Source organism: Chroicocephalus ridibundus, chromosome 3 (genome assembly GCF_963924245.1).
Source record: "Chroicocephalus ridibundus chromosome 3, bChrRid1.1, whole genome shotgun sequence".
Taxonomy (NCBI): domain Eukaryota; kingdom Metazoa; phylum Chordata; class Aves; order Charadriiformes; family Laridae; genus Chroicocephalus; species Chroicocephalus ridibundus.
The window spans coordinates 25,141,584-25,166,283 of record NC_086286.1 but is presented as its reverse complement, the minus strand read 5'-3'; the positions used below and the strand labels follow the sequence as shown (position 1 = coordinate 25,166,283).

General features: G+C 38.2%; 1 protein-coding gene across 26 annotated transcripts in view; it reads right to left on the bottom strand.

Annotated features, from left to right (window-relative positions):
• ESRRG (estrogen related receptor gamma) overlaps positions 1–24,700 on the bottom strand; it is a 408,609-nt gene that overhangs the window by 33,465 nt on the left and 350,444 nt on the right. For all 26 annotated transcript variants that reach the window (XM_063328441.1, XM_063328437.1, XM_063328447.1 and 23 more), the window contains 2 exons: positions 20,495–20,605; positions 15,860–16,021 (listed from right to left, as the gene is read on the bottom strand). In XM_063328441.1, the coding sequence (XP_063184511.1) occupies positions 15,860–16,021; positions 20,495–20,605 (273 nt within the window). The remainder of the gene's footprint in view (positions 1–15,859; positions 16,022–20,494; positions 20,606–24,700) is intronic.

Here is a 24,700-nt window from a genome sequence, read left to right as displayed (position 1 = left end):
TAATATTTCATAGTTCTCATCTTGCAGTTGGTGCACCTGGCCTGAATCTTTCTGCCAGCCCCCCGGACGACGACCAGAGTCTGCATAAAGCACGGCTCCGTTCGCAGCAGCAGCACTAAATGAGCCCTGCTGTCGGCGAGGAACCGACAGCACGTGCTACAGTTCTGTGTAGTTCTCACACAAACTTCCTCACACTGCTAGCCAATGCACCTGCAACACTGCTGGACCATCTTGGTGAGGGCCTGCCAATCTTGTACAGTGCCAAACTTTACTTGTTTATTTATTTATTTTCACACGGAGCTATTTTCTACGGAGCACTAAAGATCCTCAAAAATCCCTTTTTCTTGTGGAAGTGAGGGCAGGATTTGAGACATGTAACTCCAGGGACAAAATCTATTTTATTACCTAGTACTGTATGAGTCCTTTGAAAGGATGTAACTTTACAGAAGCAGCCAACCCAAGTGCTTGGGATTTCGCTAAGGAAGAAGCATTGCTAGGCTTTGCCTATGAAAAGAGATACAGACTTGCAAACAGGAGCGAACAGTACCATTTTCAGTAGTGCACGTATGTGCTGGGATAAGCGTCATACATTAAGATGTAAATTTTATTCTCTGAGCTGAATACCAGGTGATTAATTCTGATAGCACAGTGATCAATTGGTACAGATGCTGCACCTGAGTAATGTTTGTTTCTGTACACATTTGTAACAGAGGTGCAGCACTAACACAGGTGTCACTTGCAGAGCTGTGCAACATCTCTGATTTCCTGAAAACACTGACATTGGTAGTTAGGTTCTATGTAGTTCTGCCAATTTTTTCAATTAGACCCATTATTGATTTGATGAAAAAGCAAATTAAACATATCATGGTAGTATGTAAATTGGTTAGACAGAACATAAGGTTCTGGTACTGAGCTTCTTAGGCACATGGCCTCTGCATGCAGCTTTTCCTCACCAAAGTCTCTGGAGATTATGGAAACAGGGGAGACTTTTGCAAGAGACCTAGGCAGCACTACTCTAGCAACTGAGGTATGGAACATCCAGGAATATGTTAATGTAAAGCGATCTTCAGAAAAAAGTGCCAGGAAGCTCAAACTGCGTTAAGGCAACAGAGCTGAAGTTGCTTAGCTGCTTCATTTTAAATCTGGACTAAACCTCCCACTTCCACAAAACTGCTACAGATTTACACTGGTTTGAGGGTAAAAATAGGTAAAAACAGGTAATAACATCTTTTGTTTCAAAATAGCAAGAAGAAATATTTGTTAATTGATGGTACATTTTAAATTGTCTAAAACTCTGGCACGTGGAATCAACACATGTGCAGCTCACGAGTGTTTCTTTGCAATTTTCCCTCACCAAAGAACAAGAGTTTTGAGGCCAAGAATGAGTAACGCGCAGTGACTGTCCAGGAGTTTACACGTTCATGCTTGCAAAATCACTCTCCCCTTTGTTCCTTAACAGGAGCTCAATACAATGGGGAACCCAAAGCAAGTAGGTGTGCTCACAAGCAAGCTCTTTCCCTAATTTCCGTTTAATTAATTTACCAAATCAAATCAAACTGCTACTGTGAAAATTATTTCCTCATGGAGGAGGCTAAAGGATCTCTCCAAGTCACTCCAAAGCGCCTGAGGTTCAGCTTCTCCAGGCGGGTTAGCTGAAACAAACATAACGGACAGGATGCTGCAACAGCAGGTCCACCCAGGGCATACAGCTCGTGGCAAGAAGTTTCTTAAGGTCAAATACAGTAAGCCCACTGTCTGGCTTTGGTGCGCTGGAAACCTACATAAGTCAGCACAAGCCTACAAAATCCTCTTTTCTTATTTCCGCATAGCCGCTTGTGTCGTAGCAGAGACAGTATTTTGCACTCTCTCTCTCATGTCACTCAGCACTGTAAGAAGCCTAGTAATATCATTTCCAACAGGTCCAAACTCTTGTTGAAATTAGCGGGCTGTCTGCAGGTCTGTACTTTTAAGGTCTGTACCCTATACGCAACAGTCTGGGTAAACAGCTATGCTGCTTAAGACAAGATTTGGGTTTCTTTTGCCACTGCTGGGATATAAGCTTATGTCTTTTTCTCTCTTGAAAAGCATGTAAATTGTTGTATACAAATAGAGTCATTAATGGAAAGCAAGACATTGTGAGTCAGACAATAGACATATCAATTAATCCCTCAGATGCACGAGGCAATCAATTTTCCCAAATCCCAAATCAATTAAAAAAAAAATAAAAAATAAGGAAAACCATTTTGAATTTCCACTCCTTTAAAAAGATGGGGATGGGAGGAGGAGAGAGAGAGAGAAGCTGGTGTGCCAAAATCCTTCTCACTGTGTGTCTTCATTATGTTCTGAAATTACTAAATGTGAGCTACCTTGCACAAATTGTGAAAAACTTATTCTGTGTCACTAGAAAAACTGAAGTTTCAGATTAAAATGCCTAAAACGAAGAGAAAGAGAGAGGAAGAATACAGCAAGGGTTAGGAAACTTTTGGATTTCAGTCTTATACATGCTCAAGGTGCCTGCACTGGGAAAAGGGGTAATGTTTCTCTTTCTGTGCCTTTTTGCGCACTGATGGAAGTGATGTCCTACAGCATTTCAAGTCATTTATTGAAGTTTGGTGGTGGTAGTGGGAATGTTGTTAAGGGAAGTAAAAAAAGCAATGTCCATTTGAAGCTTGTCTGTGAACTTTGCATGAACCGCCAGGAATAATGTAGTGTGATGACAAGCCAGTTATACCTTCCACTAAATTTGCTGTCTGGAATGAACTGAAATAGTGTTTGGTTTGTGTAATTACGTCCATCTATCTTTATATTCCAGCGGCATATCGCAAATTGAAAATACTAAAAATTGACTGTTGGTTCTGATATTTAATGATTGCCAAAGACAAGACGATGATTTATTGGTTACTTACCGATGTGACACATTTGCATCTTATTAGACGGAGATTACTATTCCTTAAAATGCGGACGAGGCCTGATCATGTCTGATGGATTGATTTGATTTGCAAATGTAATCAAACTAATAAGAGGGAAAAAATGAGCAATAATGCCTTGTTTTTCAACTGGCAATCACTCCCCTGCCAACAACGCTGATATCCCTGACTAAGCAGCCTTCACACAGTCTTCCTGTCTCCTCAAATAAACAAAGGGATGCAAAGAGCTTGATAAGAGGATAACGAGCCAAGTATGGATGTAACATGGAGCCTGTACCTCAGCACTGTACAAATGTATCAATGGGAGCACCAGGATAGGACTTACTGTGCCTTCCATTCTTAAACAGCAGTGAGCAAAAAGCCAAAGAGCAAAACTCAACAACAAAAAAGCCTTTACTGAGTGAGGGAAAAAAAACTTCATAAGAAAAGAGAAGTGGCTTTAATTTTGGGAGCCCCAGGAGAACACTCCTCAGCAGTACAGAAGTTACAGAATAAATACCTGGAATTCCTCAACCTGATGGGAAGTTAACTGAGGAGTGTATTTTGGACAATATGATTTGAGCAACTGGAACCACCGTCTGTAGCCACAGCATCAGAGAACCTATTTCAAGAGGCATGCTGGATTGTGTTTTAAAATCCTCCCAAATACTAAATGCAGGCGTTCTGTAGATTTTTATCTGCACCCTATTGATAACATAAACAGTTAAATCATATATTTCGCAACAACCATTCTATCGTTCTGGCCAGATGCTGATGTTTCCCTAGGGGCTGAGATACGGTCCTAGGTGAGAGCAGACTCTTCTTACAGTAAATGAGCCTAATTCTCCACAGTAGGATTCTCTTCCTTGTTAATAATAATAAAAAAAAAGAGCTTTGTGCAAGGAATTGCACAAAGTCCCCCTCCCCCATTTAGACAAAAGTGGTAAGTCAAACAGAAGGCAAATAGTAAAGATCTGAGGTCCACACAGGTTTCAGATTGTGACCTGCATATTTAGGGCCTGATCCAAAGCACAGCGAAATCAAGGCAAGTCTTTCATTGCCCTAAATGGATTTTCACATAGAGCCTTACTACAGAGGGCGGTTCCAGTGTGAATGTTGACAGCTGAGGAAGTGATCCTACAAATATTTGGGAACACAGAGAAGTCTGCACAATGGAAGTGTCTCTGTAAATAATGTGATTGTACCACTTAGATATTTTCCAGACTGATTGCTAATTTGCTTCACTAAAGGATATTCGATAATGTAAAAAAAAAAAAAAAAAACCAACCCAAAAAACCCAACTTGCTTTAGGGAACAGCTATTATGAAGTGTCAAGTTAAAAACAAAGTTGAATATATAGCTCCAATTACCATGCTCAAAGACCTCAAAATATTTTCATAATTTAAAGTTTTACAGCTCATGTAATTTATATTTATTTTAACAGTGGAAAAGCATCCCGGTCAAATTCCAATTAAATAATTACATTTTGCCTACCTAAAATTCTCACTGCATTTTTAATTGGATAGGACACGCTTCACTGCTTCTCCTAAATTGTTTAGTGTTGCCATTCAATATATAAATAGCCACCACTTTCTACCGTGGAGACAGTACACTTGTCTGCGTAGCTACCGATGGCAAATTCTAGTTCACCCGAGTTGGCTGTAGCACTGGAACTCAGGAGACCCACAGCAGCCTGTGTCCACATCTCCCCCTGTCATAAGCACTTTTTAGGTGCATCTTCTCCCTCCAAGCACGTTCTCGGAAAGATTGTGTGTTTGCCATTGATGCTGGCGGATTACGCTTATGAGTATGCAGATATTCCCCGTCAACACCCTCTTCTCTTGACTATATCTTGAAATGCCCATCTAAGCCTCTTGTCAGACACTGCCCTCTGTAGGTTTATGATACTGATGGAATTATCCTGCAGCCTGCTCGTCCCCAACTCTGCCTGCATTTCCTGCCTGGTGCCTTGCTAAAGCTCCCTGTTTCCCAGTGGCCTTTTGATTACAGACACTATGGCTTGCTTCATATATGAGGATTATAGTACACAGTAATTTAGTCATCACCGTGGAAGTGCTAGGTGCAATCCTGCGATCACTGCGCACTCCAAATTTGTGAATATATTAGGCAGAGCGTTCAGCACAAGTCATTAATGGTGTCTGGAAAACGTTCAGTAACTTGAACTGCAAAGAAACTTCAAAATAGACTCCTACCAATTTCACTGAATAAAGATCATCTGGAATTGCACAATGCATATTGCATGTTAAATCTGTAGCTGAAGATTCACTGACACTAAGCAACACGTTCCTGAATCTACACAACGCTTAACTTTATCTCTGTGAAACTTCAAAGTAGTAAAAAGTGAAGAACGGACCACAGACTAGAATGGCTTTCTACAAGCGACCGATATGGGGAAGGACTCAAAATTCTTCTTGCTGCAAATACAGTTAATTAATGAAAGACACAAGGGTCACAGTAACTTCCACATGCTACCAGATATAGCCTGAATCGTAGCAAGGTCAGAGACCGATGCCTGTTCATTAAGGCCAGCACAATGCTATAGCATAGCTATAAGAAAATCTCTGGCTAGAAATACACCCTGCAACCTGCTAATGTCTTCATGTATTTATGCCAGTAAGTGCAGCTTCTTCTTTGAACAAACGTATGAGCAGCTGCCATTACAGGCTAAACCATTGCCCCTAATCTCTCCAACAGCTAGATGCCCGTGAACTGCAGATTTGTGCCCGCCTCTTCTCCACCCTCATCACCTCTTTGCCACAGCATTCTCACGCGTAACACGTCAGGACCTGGTAAGTTAGCTGTCTCTACTTTTTAAGTGCCATTTCCATTGAACTTGGAGCCCTTCTGTGTCTGTAGTTGGATCTCATTTCAATATTTGATTTCACCTCAACTGTAAATGCAGCTGATTGAAATTGATGGTGCACAACATGGCAGATGAAAACATTTTGGGGAGAAGGTTCAGAGCTATACTGTGAAATTTCCACTTGTCTATAATACGTGCCTCAGGAGTTTGAGGTGGAAAATCCCTTGGGCAGACCGACATACTTTCAGAGAACTTTATAGAACATTTTTTCCAATGAAAGGATTTCTCACATGGAAAATTACCTAAATATGCCTGCCTGATACACAGCATAAAACTCGGAGATAATGAATTAAAATAACATGAAAAACTGACTTAAAAGTTACAGCCAAGTAAGTGTTCCATCTCAGTAATTAAACACAGGAGCATTCAGTACCTGCGCTCTTGGGATTCTTTCTCCACACATACCTATGTACATATATGTGCGTGCATAAATTCAGCACTGCACAATAAAAAAGCTTACTAGCAGTGAAGACACGAGTTCATAAAGCTCTTGTATGATCCAGCTGATGCAGAGGCGATTACTGCGGACTTATTTTTAAAACGTGCTGATTCTGTTATCAGACCGGATCGAGCCTTGCCATTACAACACAGGTGCTCCCCTGCTATCCCTGTACTACGTATAACCAGGTCCAGGTCACCATGTGCCCTGCCAGAAACGTGCTGACTGGCTAAGGAGGCCTTGCAATTCAGGTAATTAATCCTATTCTAATGTAGGTTAAGCAGGTGTGAAGCCAAACTCATCCAGAGAGAAAGTAGAGGCATCCTTAGAGTTATAGTATTTAATTGGTCTCAGCTGACTTTAGGAAACTGGACCATCCTGCGCCGCTGACCCAGTCATACAGGTGGAGAACTGTCTGCTCCAAATCCAGTCTGAGCAACTGGCTCTTTTTCCCCTCCCTCCTCCCATCCTGGATTTACAGTATCAACACATACGACTGAAAAGCCGCTCTTTTCTTCCCCGCCCAGAACAAAGTAAATATATATTTTTTTGGAGGGTAAGTTAGATAAGTAAGTCTCCTGTTTAGTTTAAAATGGATATATGGTTACCATAAGAGGGCTATGTTGCTCTAATTTTACTTCTGCGTTCCCAGCATCTGCTATGATCCTTTCACAGGCCAATTTAAACGATACGTAACATTCATGATCTTATTTCCAACAAAGCCTTCAGGAATTTTAACACTGACCAAAAAAATCTCTTTGTTTGGCTGTTCCTTGAAGTATGAATCTGGCTGAAAAAAGCCTTATTGCTCTAGAGGACAGCAGTCCTGTAAATACAGAAGTGATACATAGTGAACTTAAAATGATAAGCTCAGTTCTGCAGCGTTTGCCTCTTCTGCAAATTCCTCACCTAAGGAATAATGTCAAGATTTGTGCCAACTTTCTTACTGTGTTTCTGAGCAAGGCATCTTCCTGCCTTGCAGCCATGCATTACTTGTAAGAAGTTGGCTGTCCTTGAGGTATCAATTGTACAGTTAGGGCAAGTTTTGGAAAGGACACCCCGTCAAGAATATTTTTGAAGTTTAAATTCTTTCATACAGTATGCTCTTCACTGGCAGTCTTTTAATATGGTTGGTGGTTGAACTAAATCATGTGGGGTGGTGGTGGAATGACTTTAAAGAGATAACATGGCTGAAAGTCTAATGTGCCCAGCTCTCTCCTCTACGGCACTCCAGATGCTGTTCCACTTGCAGAAGGCCATTATTGCTGAAGTCTCAGATTCAGCTTGCTTACAAAAAAAAAAGAGAAGGGAGACTACAGTAAAATTAAAAAGGTTAAGATACATTTAAACTTCCTACCCTCTGGTAATAAGATTAATTCCTTGTTGGCTCAGAAAAAGGAAAACTGTTACCAAGTCATCTGCAATTTACACAGACCTAATCTAGTAAACCCGTTTGTCACACAAGAAGTGGGTACAAAGGTGAGTATTGTTGTCCTCTTAAGTGGAAATACCTGCTTAAAGCTTGATTCTGCACATTGCTGCAGAGACTTCGAGGTGGGGTACACACAGGGGACAAAGAAAACTCTCAGCTTCCACTGATACACTGACTACGGACGTGGGTTTACCCCTTCTGGGCCAGATCCTTAAACAACAGAGGCTCGCATAGTACATTTGACTTGTAGACCCACGACAACTGATCCTAACAAAGGCTCTTGCGCTGTCTTAATAGATGAACTGGGCAAAATACCATATGTATTTTCTTTTACAAGTTCCTGTAATGCCTGATCGCTGAATAAGACCAAGTCGCTTCCTATGGTTTTATTTTGCATCTTCTTACCCCTCCCCTTCAAAATACCCTCAGATGGGCTACTGTAATGGATTAAAATATTTTCATTTCTTCCTCTCATTTCTTCTATTCAGCACCACCTCGGAACACCTTCAAACATGCAATGGTGTATTTTCAGCCTCATGGTACCTCAGTAATACAATGCTTGCAAGTACGGAAGCAGGTTGTGTTAAGTCAGTCTCCAAGTCATCCAGGGTAACACAACGCTCTTGATTTTGCTGGAAGAACACTAGAGAATGGCTGCTACATCTTCTTATACGCTTGCATTTAAAAATCAAATAATAGCCAGTTTTGTTTACAGAAAGAAAATGAAAAGCACTGGCATTCGTTACTGTTGATTTGCTCTCTTTTTATTAATCATTCCTTATTTTTAAAGGGCCACAGGAGTGAACAACATAATGCAATGGTAGGAAGATATTTACCAATTTAGCACCTCATTATAAAACTACTCAGAAACCTCTTTGTCTCTCGTTTAACATAATAATTATTAGTGGCAACAAAAGTGGATCCCACACTTGCACTATGATTAGCAAGTGATGAATTTGGGCTGAATATATTGCATTTTGCTAAGTAAACCTTATTATATCCCAAATCCTCAGTCTAAAAAACATCTAATTTTAAGAAAATAATTTCCACTCCTGTTTAAATGCGTGTTTCCAAATTAACTAGTGATATTCTATAGAAAACTGCCTCTTTTATGCTTGAAGTCTCCAGCTGCCACACAATTTATATCTCTTTCCTCCCCTCTTTGTTTTTCAGCCATTTTCCCTGAATGTCAAAGTCAATTTAGTGCATTTCACTTTGCTGAATAAATCAGAGGCGAAATCCTTGCTAAAAGTGAAAATTTGATTTGCTAAAAGGAGCTTAGGGCAACTATTAATCAATATATCCAGAGTGTCAAAGCTAAGGCCATGATAGACATGCATTCATTTGGAGATTGGTTGAGGCAGATAAAGGGGGACATTGGGAAAAAAAAAAGTGCAACAGCCAGACAGTGTAGTGTGTATGTTGGGGGCATGGGTGGAGGGAGAGGACTATTTAAAAAAAAAAAAAGAAAAAGAAAAAAAAAAGAGACAGTCACTGAGAAGGAAGAGGCAAGTACTTGTATATGAATAAAAGGTGAACTTAATAGAGACATAAAGTCACTGTTTAATTCTAATCTTGTGAGAAGCTGATTTTAATGAAGGATTCTCTTTTTTTGGAAGTGAAACGTAAGAATCGAGACAAGTTCTTTTGTTACCTGTGAAAGCCATTTTTTGTTTTTTACTTATGGTGATGATTATTAAGAATAACAATATTTTTCAACAAATATTGTTGATTCTAAAGTCAAAACTAGCAAGATGCTTCTGTAAGAGTCTTACTGCACATTCATTTTATACTCATGTATAATTTGCAGGTGATGAGATGTTTATATGCCTGGGCTTATTTCCACCCCCCCCCAATTAATGCTAGTAGAAGACGCCAGAAGTGACTATCCTGGAAACTAAAGTGCTCTTTTTACCCCAGGACATCTATGACTACTAGTAGTAGTAACCTCCTCCCCTCTCCATTACTGTCTGCCTCAGCTCTGAACTGGAACCAGTCTGTTCCAATTAGCAGACACACTAACAGTGCGTACACCTCTAGCTGCGCACAGACACTACTCTTTTGTACTGAAATTGGCTAAAATTTTGCCACTGACTTCAGTAACAGATCCATGAAGAAGAGTCTGCCGTCATATCTCAGGTGAACATATCAAATAATTTTAAAATAAACGAATGGACCTTTCGGGAACTACCTTTTACCACACTGCAGATTCCTGTTTTGTTTTGAAAATGCTAAGAGACTGTTGACATGTTTATTCATGCATTTTCCTGGAAATCTCACCTTCTCCCTGCCTTGCAAAAACACTTACACCTTCTCTGTGCTACTATTTTCTAAAAATGAGAAAAAATAAAAAAAGCCACGCTTCCTAGCACTTCAAATGGTATTAAAAATATTGATGCAAGCAGTGGGATAGATGAACTGCTGGCATTGTTGACACCTTGCTGTTCCATCCTGCTCAGGGTAGCTTGAATCAACTTGGTGATCTACACACTGGCAGTGTCGGGGAGTCCATCCATGCTAACGCTCAAAAATAAAACCGACAGTCAATTGCCGATTTCCCATATTGTCTAGTTTAGTGACAGAGGTCAAGGAAGTCAGTAGTTTTTGAGAAACCTTTTGGCTGGAATCTCTACCTGTGAGACCTGTAAGTTGGGAGTTCAAGAACATTTCCATCACAGGAAGAGCATGTGTGATTTCCATAATTAGTGCACGTTTGTAGAAAGAGTTAAAAGAACAGACAGTGAGCTTTTGATAAACAGAAGGCAAAGAGAACTTGCAAAGCGTCCAAGATAGCACACTGATAAAGGGCAGGATGTCCCGATTCGCCAGGAGGCTCAAGTTATTATCACTACAAACCTCTTAGTCAGCACGAAACAGCTCATACTCCATTCTATGTTACATGAGCAGTAAACGCCGCATTTACATGTCCACCTGTCTTTGGAGTGACAGGCACCCCGTGACAGGGGGCTCTAAGATAGCTGCAGGAGTCCTCATGTTGTCTGAAATACTCATGAATTCAGCTAGCAGCACAAGCGACTAAAGAAGGCCTCAACCTCAGCAGAAACAATTTTTACAGCAGCAAGCAGCATGGGACAGACAGACAGGAAGACATCTATTCCCCTTGCAGAGCTGAGATTCTGTATTAACTGCCCCAGTAACAATCCAAAGAAGGATTTGGGCATAAACAGGATGCTGGCTATAGATAAAACGTGTGTGATTATATACACCAGGTAGTTCCAATATATGATTTCAGTCTGTCTTCCAAGTCCTACCAACATGAATACTACCATGAAGTAGCATTCTGCATTTCTTCTCTATCATTTAAACACATGCTGTACGTCCACTAAGATGTAGATTCATAAACAACTAGGCGGATGAGAACAGCTACATATATACCTAATTCATATCTGCATGGATGTACCATATATGTACGCTCTCATGCTTTCTTGAACATTAGCTTTCCAAAGGTGATTATGGTCAACTTTTTCCCCGGACTTTTACCTACATGGGGTAGTATTTCTGAAACAGATGATGAGAAAAAAAGGCATTTTAGAAATGACAACTCTGCAGCAAATCATATTCTTGTTCAGTATTAGAATGCTAAAGTATACCCCCGAGAGCTGCTTTGGAAAGGAAAGCTTAAATATTGTCCTCCACAAAGAGCGTGCCGGAACAATAATGTTTCATAAAACATTAACACTAAAATATTCAAAACATCCTTGGATTTGCTCCATCAACATCGTCATCATGCCCTCTTTTTTTTTTTTTTTTTTTTTAATACTAGCACCAGTGGCAGTACCAATTTCTGACTATTCCCTTTCTTGAACACCGTTACTGCTAGCAAAACAGGGACACGGCTGAAGACAAGCAGGCTTATTTTACTAAATAATGTAACTAGTTATTTTTGATGTATTACTCTGATTTACTGTTTCCAAACAAATTTTTCATTTTAAGTGCAAAAAGTTGATTTCTATGGTCTGCTTGATGTTTTTTCATGCATGCAAATTTTTTAGAGAACATTTTGTCTTTAGCTTCCTGTTATGCACATTTTTAAAAGCTTAATGTTTCCTGCCTCCACTTAGTATGAAAGAACACTGCACATTTTTGCTGAATGTCAATGAGATAGTTACATTACAGAAATCATGCCTAAATGACTCTGATACTTGTGACTAGGTATCAGCAGAATTCCACCCCATACTGGAAGAGTTTAATTAATGTAATGCAGTCAATATAAAATGGGATCTCCCCAAAATACAATGCAAAGGGTAGAAAACACAACCACCCTTAAATATTGAATTTAGCAGGGCTCTCTTATTAAGAGACAAATAAAATAAGGTAGAAAAATAAATAAAATAAAATAAAATAAAATAAAATAAAATAAAATAAAATAAAATAAAATAAAATAAAATAAAATAAAATAAAATAAAATAAAATAAAATAAAATAAAATAAAATAAAATAAAATGTCTTGCAGAGGCTTCATAAATATATTTAGAATTTATTTAGCTCAGTTAATATGAGGTTTGTCTCATCAGACAGCACCAGCCTCTCCCTAAGCACCTTCAGTATTTTACTAACAAAGTTACAGTACATCGGAATATTTTAATCTGACATAAAGAACAACAATAGATCTGACTGCTGGGCTGATAATCTTCTTATCACACCCTGTGAAACCTAGCTCTAATATTTGACTGAGCCTCCATTACTCGGCAACACATTCTAAAAAGGCCAACAATGGAGAGAGAATGAAGTGGAGTGTGGAAGTACCTCCATATCTACATAAAAGAGATTAGAGGCGACAGCGTTCCATTTTACAGCTCAATCATATTGTGTTAGCATGCGCTTATCCGAGCGCGGATGAAATTGAAAGAGAAATAAAAAAGAGTCAGGCAGATAGGAACCAGAAAAGCGAGGCATGAGCAATTTCCAAGGATATAAAAGGATGCTAATGGCGGGGCCCTGTCATTCTTAAAAAGGGCTATTAGGGCACCATCATCTGTTCTTGTGCCCTTACGCTCCTCTAACTAAAGTCAAGCATTTCCTAATGCCATTGTGATCTTTTTCTTCTTCAGATAAGACATGGTCATGTTTCATAACAACACACTTTCCATTTATTTGATTTATAAATGCAAGGAGACTAATTCTATTTACTGATAAAGGCTTTCCATATATATTTTTTCTTTCAATATTTCCTTTTGTAGATGGCATAGACTTTTTGTTCAATAAAAGCAACTATTGAAATGTTTCCAATAGCACAAAAATACTAATGATTTTATGAAAGCATTTGAACTTTGTATGATTTTAAAACATTTTTTCGTCCATGACTGCAATGGGAAACAGTTGGCCAGAGCAGAACGCACATGGCATTGTTACTTTTTTACAGATAATCTCATTAAAAGACTTCCTGTTAGAATAGCAAAAACATTATTTTGGTTTCTTCCACAAAGACAAATTTTACTTTGAATTACAATGCTTTACAGACGAGATCTTTATTAGTTATTAAGCACCTGATATATAAGAGCCTTTAATTATACTGAACCGTAAGAAATCACTATAGTAAAGAAAGATTTGCTGATTGCTGCTTTGCTGTGCTAGGCACAAATTCACTACTGGTTTAATTAATCGATTCCAAGAGATTTACACCAAGGATTTACTTAGTCTGCTAAGCTACAGTGAACTTTTAAACAATTTGCACCCTTTTTCTAACTCATCCTTTTTCCAATTCTGTTATGTTTCTGCCTACAGTAACATTTGGTAGCCTAGAAAACAGTCGGGTAGCACCAATCCAGGCTCTTCTACAAGTTGTTTTGTGCCAGACATTAGCTGAGCGCAGGCAGTCCAAGTTCAGCAGTACTCCATCAGTCAAAACCAAGCTACAAAAGCTCATCACATTTGCCCTTTAGCATGTCAAGCCCTTTTGCATTTTGATTTTTGTCATCAAATGCCAGACAACAAGTACAGATTTTATCACTGCCCTCTGTTACCAGAAGGGTTATAAAAAGATTGTCTTTATTTCCTTTTTTTTTTTTTTTTCCTTCTCATTCCCAAATGGAGTCAGGTGAGTAAACTTAGCTAGTGTGGCTTTGCTACGGCGGGTGTGTTTCTGAGTTTACCTTGTAATAAAAGGCTGCCTCATGGCAGAAGTGTTCCTCAACTGGTTCAGATCGCAGACTTTAAATTTTCAAGGCCAGTTTACAGCATACCTTTTCCACACCAACCAAAGCCATCATTTTAAAGTCTGCTCAGTCTCATCCCTCTGCTCTTCCTGCCCCTCCAGTCAAATCAAAGCTACACAACATATGCACAAATCAAACCGATGAAAGTTCCCCTACAACTACTATAAAGCAAGACTGACTCCTTTGAGAGCTGCTCTATTTTGGTTAAGGTGATCTAGGTATCTTCCGAAGATGAAACTCAAATTCACCTATTTAACTCATTTTGACTTAATTTGGGGTGCTTTATTAGCAACCAGTGTAAGACAAAGTAGCTAGTATAATATAGAGTGATGTTTAAATTAGTTTACAATTTGCTTGAGCTCATCTAGAACTACTCTGAACAAAGCCATTCAGAAATGTCAGCTGTGTTCCTAACCACTGTAACAAATTGTTGCCTGAACGCTGCACACCTAATGACTTCAAATTAGCTTCACTGCGATATTGCCTGACAGTTCGTTACGACTGTTAGCAACATAGCTGGCGTATCATGACCAATAAATTGGTTTCAGTGTGGGCTGGGAAAGGGACTTCCATCAATTTGATTAAAGAAATTACTGTAGCATTCAAAGCGTAAAGACAAACTAGTTTAAGGAGACAGAAATAAGTTAACTGTACCAGAAAAACATTGCTTGTGATACAAAAGCTTGTTTATACACCATTTGTGGCACAAGAGAACGACTAAATTTTAACTGTGTCGCATACTGACTATTCTACAGTCTGTAGGTTGTTGGCGCTCATCGGAAGTAAAATAACTTTCCAGAAATGTACAAATTATTTTATTACTATTCTTTGTTAGTGTTTATCTACAGTGGCCCAGAAGCACCTACCAGAAGAACGGAGGCCTTGTGCTGGTTAGCACGGGGGAAAAAAAACCCAGGAAGACTATTTCTTTCTATTTCTTTGCAGTTTCGTTTGATACTAGAAATAAAATTAACTTTGATAAAAAAGCATCTGACTGGATTATTTATTCAAATTTCAAGGTGTTCCCAAATCTAAAATGAGGAACTCTTATTACTTGAAGGAATTAAAAGATACAAATTCTTATGTTCAATAAGGCTCCACTATCAAAATTAGAAAACTAACGAGCTGATGAAAACACACAAACATACTCACTCATCTGCTGGACTAAAAAAAATACTTTAAGAAACAAGAAAAAAAGCTAATCTTTTTTATGTGAATTTACCATTTATGAAAGGTGACAGACTGAGAACTCTAGAAACTCTTTATAAGCTTGTCTGCTAGTCCACTGAGCAAGCATAAATACCTCAGAATTGAGTCAAACAAAAATATACCTCAAATGTTATCTGAAGAAATCGTTAACCTTCTGAGAAACTGCTTCTGATGACCCCCACTTTTGCTGCTAACAGGGGTGCCAGTTAGCTTTTGTAATATCCACTAGTTTACGTGATAAGGACTGTGGTCTACTTCATGCAGACCAAGAAAGTACTAAGCTATGAGAGGAGACCTTTTGGTAGAATTTAGTTCTTTCTACTGAACTGCTGCTACAAACCAGCTCTCACACTAGTTCATTCAATGAAGAGAACAATTCCTCTGTGGCATGCCAAAATATAACTGAATTTTTGAACCTCCTATGGTCAGTGTAAGATAGTGCTGCCTTTATGGAATAGAGAAACTAGACTTAACATTCAGCTGTAAGTACAGGTACAGAGGAGAACACTTACACTACCCTTCATACCAGGATACCAGGCTAACGCTTTGTATGGCAAGGTAAGTTTGTCTTATTATTAAGTAAAGCATGAAACAAATTCAGTCACTGAGCAGCACGTAAAACTCGTAGCAGTAACAACACTATTTCCAGGGTAGGATATATTATCATCTAACTTATGTCCTGTGTGAATAATCTGGAGCCTTAAGAAAACTTTATGCACTTTAGTGAGAGAGCAAATCATATTTTTTACCACAACAGAATAACCCATGCGACAATTTCTGTATGTCATATATTAGCAATAAATACTGTATGTACCTGGAATATGCTTAGCCCATCCAATGATCACCACCAGTTCTCTGTCTGCCAGGTCACAAAGAGTGGTAAGCGCTTTGATGTCACTGTCTGGGACAGTGGGGTCAGGCATAGCATAGATCTTCTCTGGTTCAGCCACCAGCAAATGGGAGACAATCTTGTTATCTGTAAAAACGGTCCAGAACAGCAGAAGATCACCAGTAGCATCATTTTACTTTTCAAACAGATGGCTCATATTTCAAAGGGCACAGGAATTTGTCTTAAGATAATGGGCCTAATTAAACCTTATTGTAACTTCACTGGCTTCTAGAACCAGTTACAGCATAAATAAATCTGATCCATTAGCAATGTTTATCAAGATTGCCATGTATGTTTTGAAGAAAGTAAATTTAATGGAATGTAGAAATACATGATCACCTCCTAATATTGGAATATAAACTTTGTAGAAAAGTATTCGTGCTTTATAACGTATTTTGGACTGTGCAAATAGAAAAGTTTTGCATTGCTCTAATTACCTGCAGTCCTCCCCCATCCCCTCCCTAAAGGCAGGTGTTATTTTTTGAGGGGGTAAATACCACAAGCAATTAGTCAGTCATTGAAATCTCTAACTTCCATCAGTGATTCCAACTACCGTTCTTTGTTTTAGATGTCACTGTTGAACTGTTGCAACAGAAAGTCTCGGGACTTTTCTCCGTGCTCATTATCCCACACATCTTATATTATGGGTATCCTGCCGGTTAAAAGGTTAAGAATGAATCTGTACTCCTTGGGGCTTATGCTGTGAGAAAAGTGGCATGTTGTCATATATTTGCTTTTCAGTGAAACACACAAATTCAGAATCATGTATAAAATTAGCTTCCAGAAGTACAAAAGAGCCAGTCAGGAATAGCTACTAAAATCAGTGAGAATAAAGAGTGTAAAAGTAAGGGAATTATCAATAGATGCATACCCCCTACCTCAGAAAACTGGTTTTGTGCAAAGAATGATACTTCATTGTATTCACACACTGGTTATTTTTATCTATATAGCGTTTTCATTCATGTGTTTAATATTTACTTTTTCATCCAGATGAACTGTGAAATCTATTTGGAATAATCATTTAAGTTATAAGGAAAAATGGGGAGAAAAAAAAAAGAGTAAAAAAGAAGATGACTTACAATACACTGTTACTATTCTATATCCTATAAGTAGGATAAACATTAAATAAGCACTATATCCACGTGAAGGCACAATGGAAGTATCTTATCTCTATAAAGGAGCCTGATTTGTTACTCTGAGAAGGCAGAACTGAAAAATGGGGAAAGGACTAACTCATTAAGCCTCCTAATACAGGATACATTACTATACTTCTCAATTTATTTACGTTTTATCTTTCATGGTAGGTACCTCTTGTGACCTCAAATGCACCACTAGAATTTAAAGCCCAAACATCACCTTTTAGTGAATGTACACTAATCCGTTCCCTTCTTTGGGATAAAGAGCCAGGGAGCGTCATATAAATGGGATTCCACTGCGAGAAGGTGTGAGTAGTATTTTCTGACTGCAGAGAAAGCTGACACAACTGGTATCATTTTCCCCTTCTGCATGTAAGTCACAGGATGGACCACACTGTCCTCCTATGGTGGAGCTGCAATGGAAGCTGACAGCGATGTGACTTGTCCAGGAGTGTCAGAGAGGCTCCCTACCAGCCCACGACAGATTTCCATAAAATACTCACTTGATTCAGATTTCTGATACTTTACTGCTCTTTTGTGACATAGACTCCTTGATTCTGATCTACTGTCCCCACGATTTTTGCCTTATTCCAAATTTGTGTGTCAGAAGTTGTGATATATGTTAGCCCTTCATAAAGTAAGTGCAAGAGCCAACTGGAAACCATCACATCAAGCATGTTTTATTACAAGGGGATACATTTATGCTTTATATGAACTATAGGAACCATGCCAACTGAGTAATTCTTGATCTCAATATTCTACTGATTATCAAACTGATTAATGAGGAATTCTATTCTTATTTAAAGATGACAGATGGTATTTTTACCTTAGATTGGCAAACAGCCTTTGCACATCATTTTTTTTATTTTTTAACAGTCTTTTCGTATTCTGTTTAATTTCACACAGAAAACATCATCTTTTTCAGTGAGAAAAGATAACATTGCTTCTTCTCAAATTTCAAAATTTTTACGTGTATTAAAAAAAAAAAATAACTTGGAGTTACTTAGTATCAAAACACATGTAGCTGAGGACTTCAATTTTGTGGTTTTTTAACCAGTGATAAATGAATAAAGAAGCACTCACATCCCCAACTTTATTTTTTTCCCCTGCAAACATAAGAAATGGCCAAAGAATCTTTCATTTTTTTAATAGCTTCCTTGCTTTTTATAGATTATTCAGGAATATTGTATATTTTGACTCAGGATTCATAAAATCTCAAATTCTTTTTATTTTCACAATCAAGATCTACATGCAAGCTATTAGATTCCATGGTGAAGCTGGAAAATCCAATAGAGGCCAGAAGTAGGAAAGATCCTCCAAACACCTGTTCTCTCCCTATAGGGGAAAAAAGCTGTATCGGAGTGTGCATTAGTATAGACCATAGAAAAATTTTGAATGTACTCAGAAAGCTCCATTACTCAGGAGATCGAATAGCCATGAGCACTGTTTCTAGGTAAATCTTATTTAATGTTTCCCTAATTAGAATCAATAGAACCCAATTTTCATTCCTCTGCCTTTGTTATGCACAAACTATCAGTCAGGGTCCAGAAAATCTCCCAGGCTACTTCCACACAAAACCGATTCAATTGTTTCAAGTCTTGACACTTATCTGGCAGAATCTGAAAATTAAGTTTTACAAATGTTTGTTACAAAAATGTTTGTAATTGGACAAGCTGAGGAAAATGAAGGGAGGCACTTCGATAATGAGTAATGACTTATAAGGAGGGAGGTTAGTCTATCTCAGACAAATGGACCTTACAAAAATTGGTGTAGTTATCGTCTTAAAGGTAATGTAATGCACCAATTTGCAGTAATCTTGGGTTTACACACAGATTCTTCTGTTTCAGTACAACACCGTTAACCTCTGTTCATATTAAAGGGCTTGGGGGCGGGGGTTGGATTGGATTTTATTTTTTTTTCCTGTTTGGTTTTGGGTTTTTTGGTATGCTAGGTTGTTAACATTTCTACTCAATGACAATATCAAGTAAATGAAAAACTGACAATCTGTGCACCCAGGAAAACTAAACCTCTAATGAAATTAAGCATTAGAGTTTATTAAATTTTATTGTATTATCAGAAAGTTTTTATTATAATGTGCAAAATCTGCTTAGTGCAGCCCTAGATTGTATTTACAGAACGGTGGGACAGCTTATGGAGGCTGAGTAGAAGATGCCAGATTGGACAATTGAAGGAATATAATCAGCATAATGTTTTTGGAAAGGCAAAAGGAAACTATGCCATATGTTCACTTAAGCCTTAATTTTATGTAAAACTGCCGGTTTTTTCTTTGACACAGCTAAAATGCCCTTTCACTTACAGTTCAAAGACTGTTTATTTGCTCTCCAGATCCCCATATGCTCAAACGTATTGTACACAGCACTGTCCCCTACTGGGGAACACGAATGGAAACAAATTCCATTTGCCGTACAGACAGGTATTTTCAAGAGCCTAAAACTGACACGCGTGTTGTCAGAGGCACAGGGGCAGAGGCAAACAGGAGACAAGGAGGAGCTTGCCCTCCTTATTTCTCTGGCTTATTTCTCTGTTTTAGGAGCAAATTCACCTTCTCGGCAGGAGCAACTGGACGTGTGTATTCTCTTTTGAATTCGGAAGAGTTTACAACAGTGGATGCGGCGTGTATGCCTTTGCAGGGTAATATACTAGCCTCTTGCACTACAGCTATAATGCTATTAAATTTACTTCATGGAATTAGTACAGTCGCTGCTTGAGTTTATATAAGCTGCAAAGCAAAACCCCTAACTATTTTTAGTTAATCGCAAAGAGGATGGAACTTGTATTTTAGCAATGAGATGATCATCTATCTCTCTCTCTCTTAATTTCAGCCTGGCGAGATACAATCAAGGACATTATTAACACATAACAAAACAACGCAAAAAAATCCATGAGGGTAGTAGAGCCCAAACTACCAATCTATGCTTGTTATTAGTGTGGCATATTGCTGTTTTAATCTAATGCTAGGTAGTGTATTAATCTATAGGTATAAATTAATGAGGCTCTTAATGTATTTTCATTGGGAGGTTGAGCAGTCAAACTCATTTAGTTAGTGAAAACTACAAAAATCACTTTCTTGTGAAATCTGAAACTAGAAGCTTCAATGAACTAATGATCACAGTATGAACCATTTTATGTACCACTGAAAATAAAGATAACCTGTAAATGTAAAATTTGCACTGCATAAACCATGCTTTTATACACTTCCACCTGTAAAAATATTCTTTGTTCAACTCCACTTGAGAAAGACGAGCCTATTTAAAACAAAATACGTTAACAGCTAAATGGATATAATATTCATAGTAATATCTTCTGACCAAACCCTTGTCCCAGTCAGAAGGAGCTTAGCGAACGGGGCTAGGAATCAAAATCTTGTATTCAAAGAGAAATTTTGTACATCTCGTGTACTTACATGGCTTTTTTGCTGGCTGAACTAGCTGAGGGTTCAGGTATGGGCTATTTTCTGCATCTATTCTGCGCTTGTACTTCTGGCGACCTCCACGTACTCTGTCTAGGCGGACACCTACATTGGCAAAAATAAGCAAACATGTAATTAAATATATTATGAAGATGCCTTTCAGGTAACAATCTTCTATCTCCTGCCTTCCAGGCCGTATTTGTTTAAAATGCATGTTTATTTCAAAAATATTAATTTTAGAAAGCAAGGGAAAGCAACACTACAAGTATTTGCAAGTTGTAGATTTTCACACATATGAGACTATGCATACAACATAATTTCCTGTTCGTTTACAACCATTTGTTCCTTTTTCCATGATATTAAAAACAGCTAACAAGTTTATTTTCCATTTGAAAGAGTCATCTTAAGTCGTCTTTGCCGGAATCAGAAGTTCAAAGCTGTAATAAACACCATGGATATACAAGGCTAAGATTATGAGTAGAGAAGTACAGAGAATTAGAACTTTAGAAACAAAGAGTGCTGTATACAGTTTAGATAGTCAAAACCTATGCTTTTAATTAACATGGATTAACATGGCCAGAGGATACCAAGTAAGTATCGTTAGTAAAATAAGAACATATATGTGGCTTAAAGACCTGAAATGGTTCATGAGGGTTAGAAAGAAATTGTATGGCTGTTCATTTAGATGTCATCAATGATGAATTAACATTTGCGTTCTACCTCCACAATGTTCATTGCTTCAATAAACCATTCTGCTACCTGTTTTGTACGGATATATAGGAGTTTACCTTCCTGAAACAAGCTATAGCTGCTCTCAGGAACAAAGTGAAAAAAGGAGGGTGGAAAAAAGATGGTAGGTCTATAAAACAATGAAGTATTTTTATTTCCTTCTGAGTCACCCAGGCAGATTTCCAGACAACCAGGACGAATGTCAGTAGAACCAAGTAGTAACATAACACTGAAGTTGAAAAACTCGGCACACACGCAGGGCAACAGCACAAGTAATACCAAGGGCAAAATTTGTCCCTGATGACATGGATTTAACTAGACAAGAATGCAAGGACAAATTACATACCAATGATCCCTGTGAGCCATGTAATAAAGGGTAGCTCACTTTCTCACTTATCTTTTCATTGTCTATTTTAGCTCTCCTCCCTCTATTTATCTTTTCCATTGCCATTCTTGTACCCTACTCTACTACTTCCCACCTCCCTGATCTCTCCCTCACAGGAAATACCTCCAGAACTGGCTTCTGGACTGTAGAGAAGCCACCACCAAAGAAGTTACAGTTCACGTGCAGAGCCGGAAGAATACACCACAGAGTTTACGTACTGCCCATGAACCTGCGCTGGTAGCACAGTCGAGTTACCAGGAAACATCTGCCAGTCCTCTTTCATCCTCAAAAACCAAAGAGGATTGACTGGGTTTTGGTGAAGAAAAGCCATTTTGCCAACTAGCCAGAAACCCAAGGCCAACTCTTGTTGGTTTGTTTTTTCTTCTTCTTCTTTTATATTTCTTGGGGTTTTTTATATTTTTTTATTCTATCTCGTACTCTCCAAGCTGGCATGAAACTAACACAGCAGAACACACAATAGCTGACCAAGGAAGACAGCGGTTTACAAATCCTGTTCCGTGCTCTGCTACCAGCAGGGAAGGCTTTGTGTCCATGGGGTTCTCATTCACCCAGATGGACCCTTGGTATCTATAGAGGTTAGTAACACAGGAGATACTTGGCTTAAGGACACAACCAATAATGCAGTGAATTGTACACAACAGTGCTTGATAGTTTTTGCTCACCAGCACGGTGGGTAACGATCACCTCTATTTAGCAGTGAAATTTCACTCAGTTTACTGTAGCAGACTCTCTATTTCACTCCCTCAAACTCAAGAAGTACCTTTCCCATTGCATGTTACCAATTATATTTTTGTGAATCACATTACATAAGTAATAAAACCAATCAACCACATACCCAAACAGGTCAGTGTACAATTATGAATGAAATCTTATTTATGATATTTACCTATATCGCTGCCAAACGTGTGGCCGATTTGTGGTCTAAGCTATTTGATAAAATTCACAGTGATTCAATGAACAAAACCTGGTTATTTTTCATTTGTTTTTAAAGTTATACTTGGAAATGCATGAACTACAAGGCCACTTTAAAAAACGATAGTTCAAAGCTTTTCAGAGCTAATGATAAGTCAGTGTTCTCTACCCTTGAATCGGGAGTTTGAGCTACACCTGAAGCAAATGACATCCAGGACAATACACTGCCATAAAAACAAATAGCAAAAGACCAAGGTCTGACAGCTGAATATTCAGAAATAGGGAAAGGATTAGAACAAGCCACATGCGATATTGGTGGGATTATAAAAAAGACTGCCCACCATTTGAGGAAAAATAGATAGAAAATGATTTCTGCATAATTCAGATGCCATCCTTCTTTCTGCTTGGGAGCAGATTTCATAGTGATAAAAGATGGATAGCATCAGACAGAAGTATGTTTAATCAAAAAGTAATGGAACTGAAGCTTAAATTAAAATAATATAAATTTACCAAGATGAACAATTTTTTTACCTCCTTTGCATTTGCCGAGATACACATTCAAGCAATTCACATACTCAATGGAAGGAAATCCAGACAAGTATCGAATAGCAAAATCATACATAGATCCATGCACCCACCTATTATACGTGGCTATATCTGTGAGTATAGCTACTTTCTTTTTTTAAAAGAAAAACATTATAATTCTAAATAACTGGGGAGTAATGGTATTGCACATTTTAAAATTACCTAAATCTAGAATACAACTAATTCCAATTCTAATGTGAAAACACTTTTGATAACATAATACCAATAGACTATAAATTAGAGGTTTATAACCCTTTCATTAAAACTGACAGAATTTACCATAATTTTTGCTCCTAAGCTCTCCTTGCTCCTAGTACTATTACAAAGTAGCTATTTTAGAATAAATTTCTGATAATCTAACACACCCTAAGTGGTATTTCACTTCCCAAGAGTCTTTACAGAAGTAAACACAATGCAAGACACCGCTTAAGAAAGTATACCCGTCTGACATTCCATAAAAACTTCGAAGTTTGGTGGGTAGCAAACTGAAATCCAGGGGTTCCTGAGTATATGCATGCTTTTTTCCCTGTAACTTCTATAGCTTGTATGACAGAATTCCTTACATAGATATATTTATCTGCTCTCAAAACAGTAACAGCTGATGCGTTCTTCATTAGAAAAACAAAGGAAAGAAAGAAAACCAATTTTGTCCACAAAGATCTTCATTTGGGGCAGAAGGAGCTTAACATCTTGATCACATAGGTAATTGCTATAATTCAACACATAGTTTGTACTCCAGCTATTAAGGAGGAGATCACGGTATCTAGCTAGTGTACAGGGAGAAGGTAAGTAGACTTCTGCTTTAGCTCTGCTGTGCACGTGGCTTGCCAGAGTCTTTAGCAACTCAGTTCACTCACCCTACCAGTCCTCATCCGTAACATGAAAAGAAAGATATCCACTCCACCTATATAAACTCACGTCACATGTACGAATGAATTGCACTGGACATATTACCATTACAGTTGCTTAGCGTCAAAACACCTATTAATGACACCGCATAAAGCTCCGCTGAAAACAAGCAAGTTGATTCTCCACATTCTCCGACACTCAGTTTAATTTTAAAATTCTTCAACAGAAAAATAAAAACAAAAGCCCTAATGAGAAAAATAGGGATGATCACAGGGTACAAATAGAAAGAACAGGCTTGCTACTTTCAACAATCAAGTGCAACACATTCACTTTACATCTTAGGATAAGCACAACTCATAAACTCATCTGTTCAGGAGTAATGGGGAGTCACACATTTTGACATGATTTACACAGCTCAGAAGATAAGGATTAGACTAGAACTGTAATAATATCTGGAGAAATGGAAACTATGTAAATCAATACAATAGCTATGTTTTTAAAAGAAAGTAATTACACATGCTAATACAATATAAGAATTCCTCCAGCTGGCTTTAAGGAAAAAAAAACGGTCTCACAGTCACTATACAAGCTGCTACAAAAAAGGTTTACCTCCTGGTTCTTCACACAACCTTTGCATGATTTCTACCAAATGCTTACCAACACACAACAAAATTACATTGGGCACTTACTCTAAAGTGAAAATGTCCACATAATCTTGC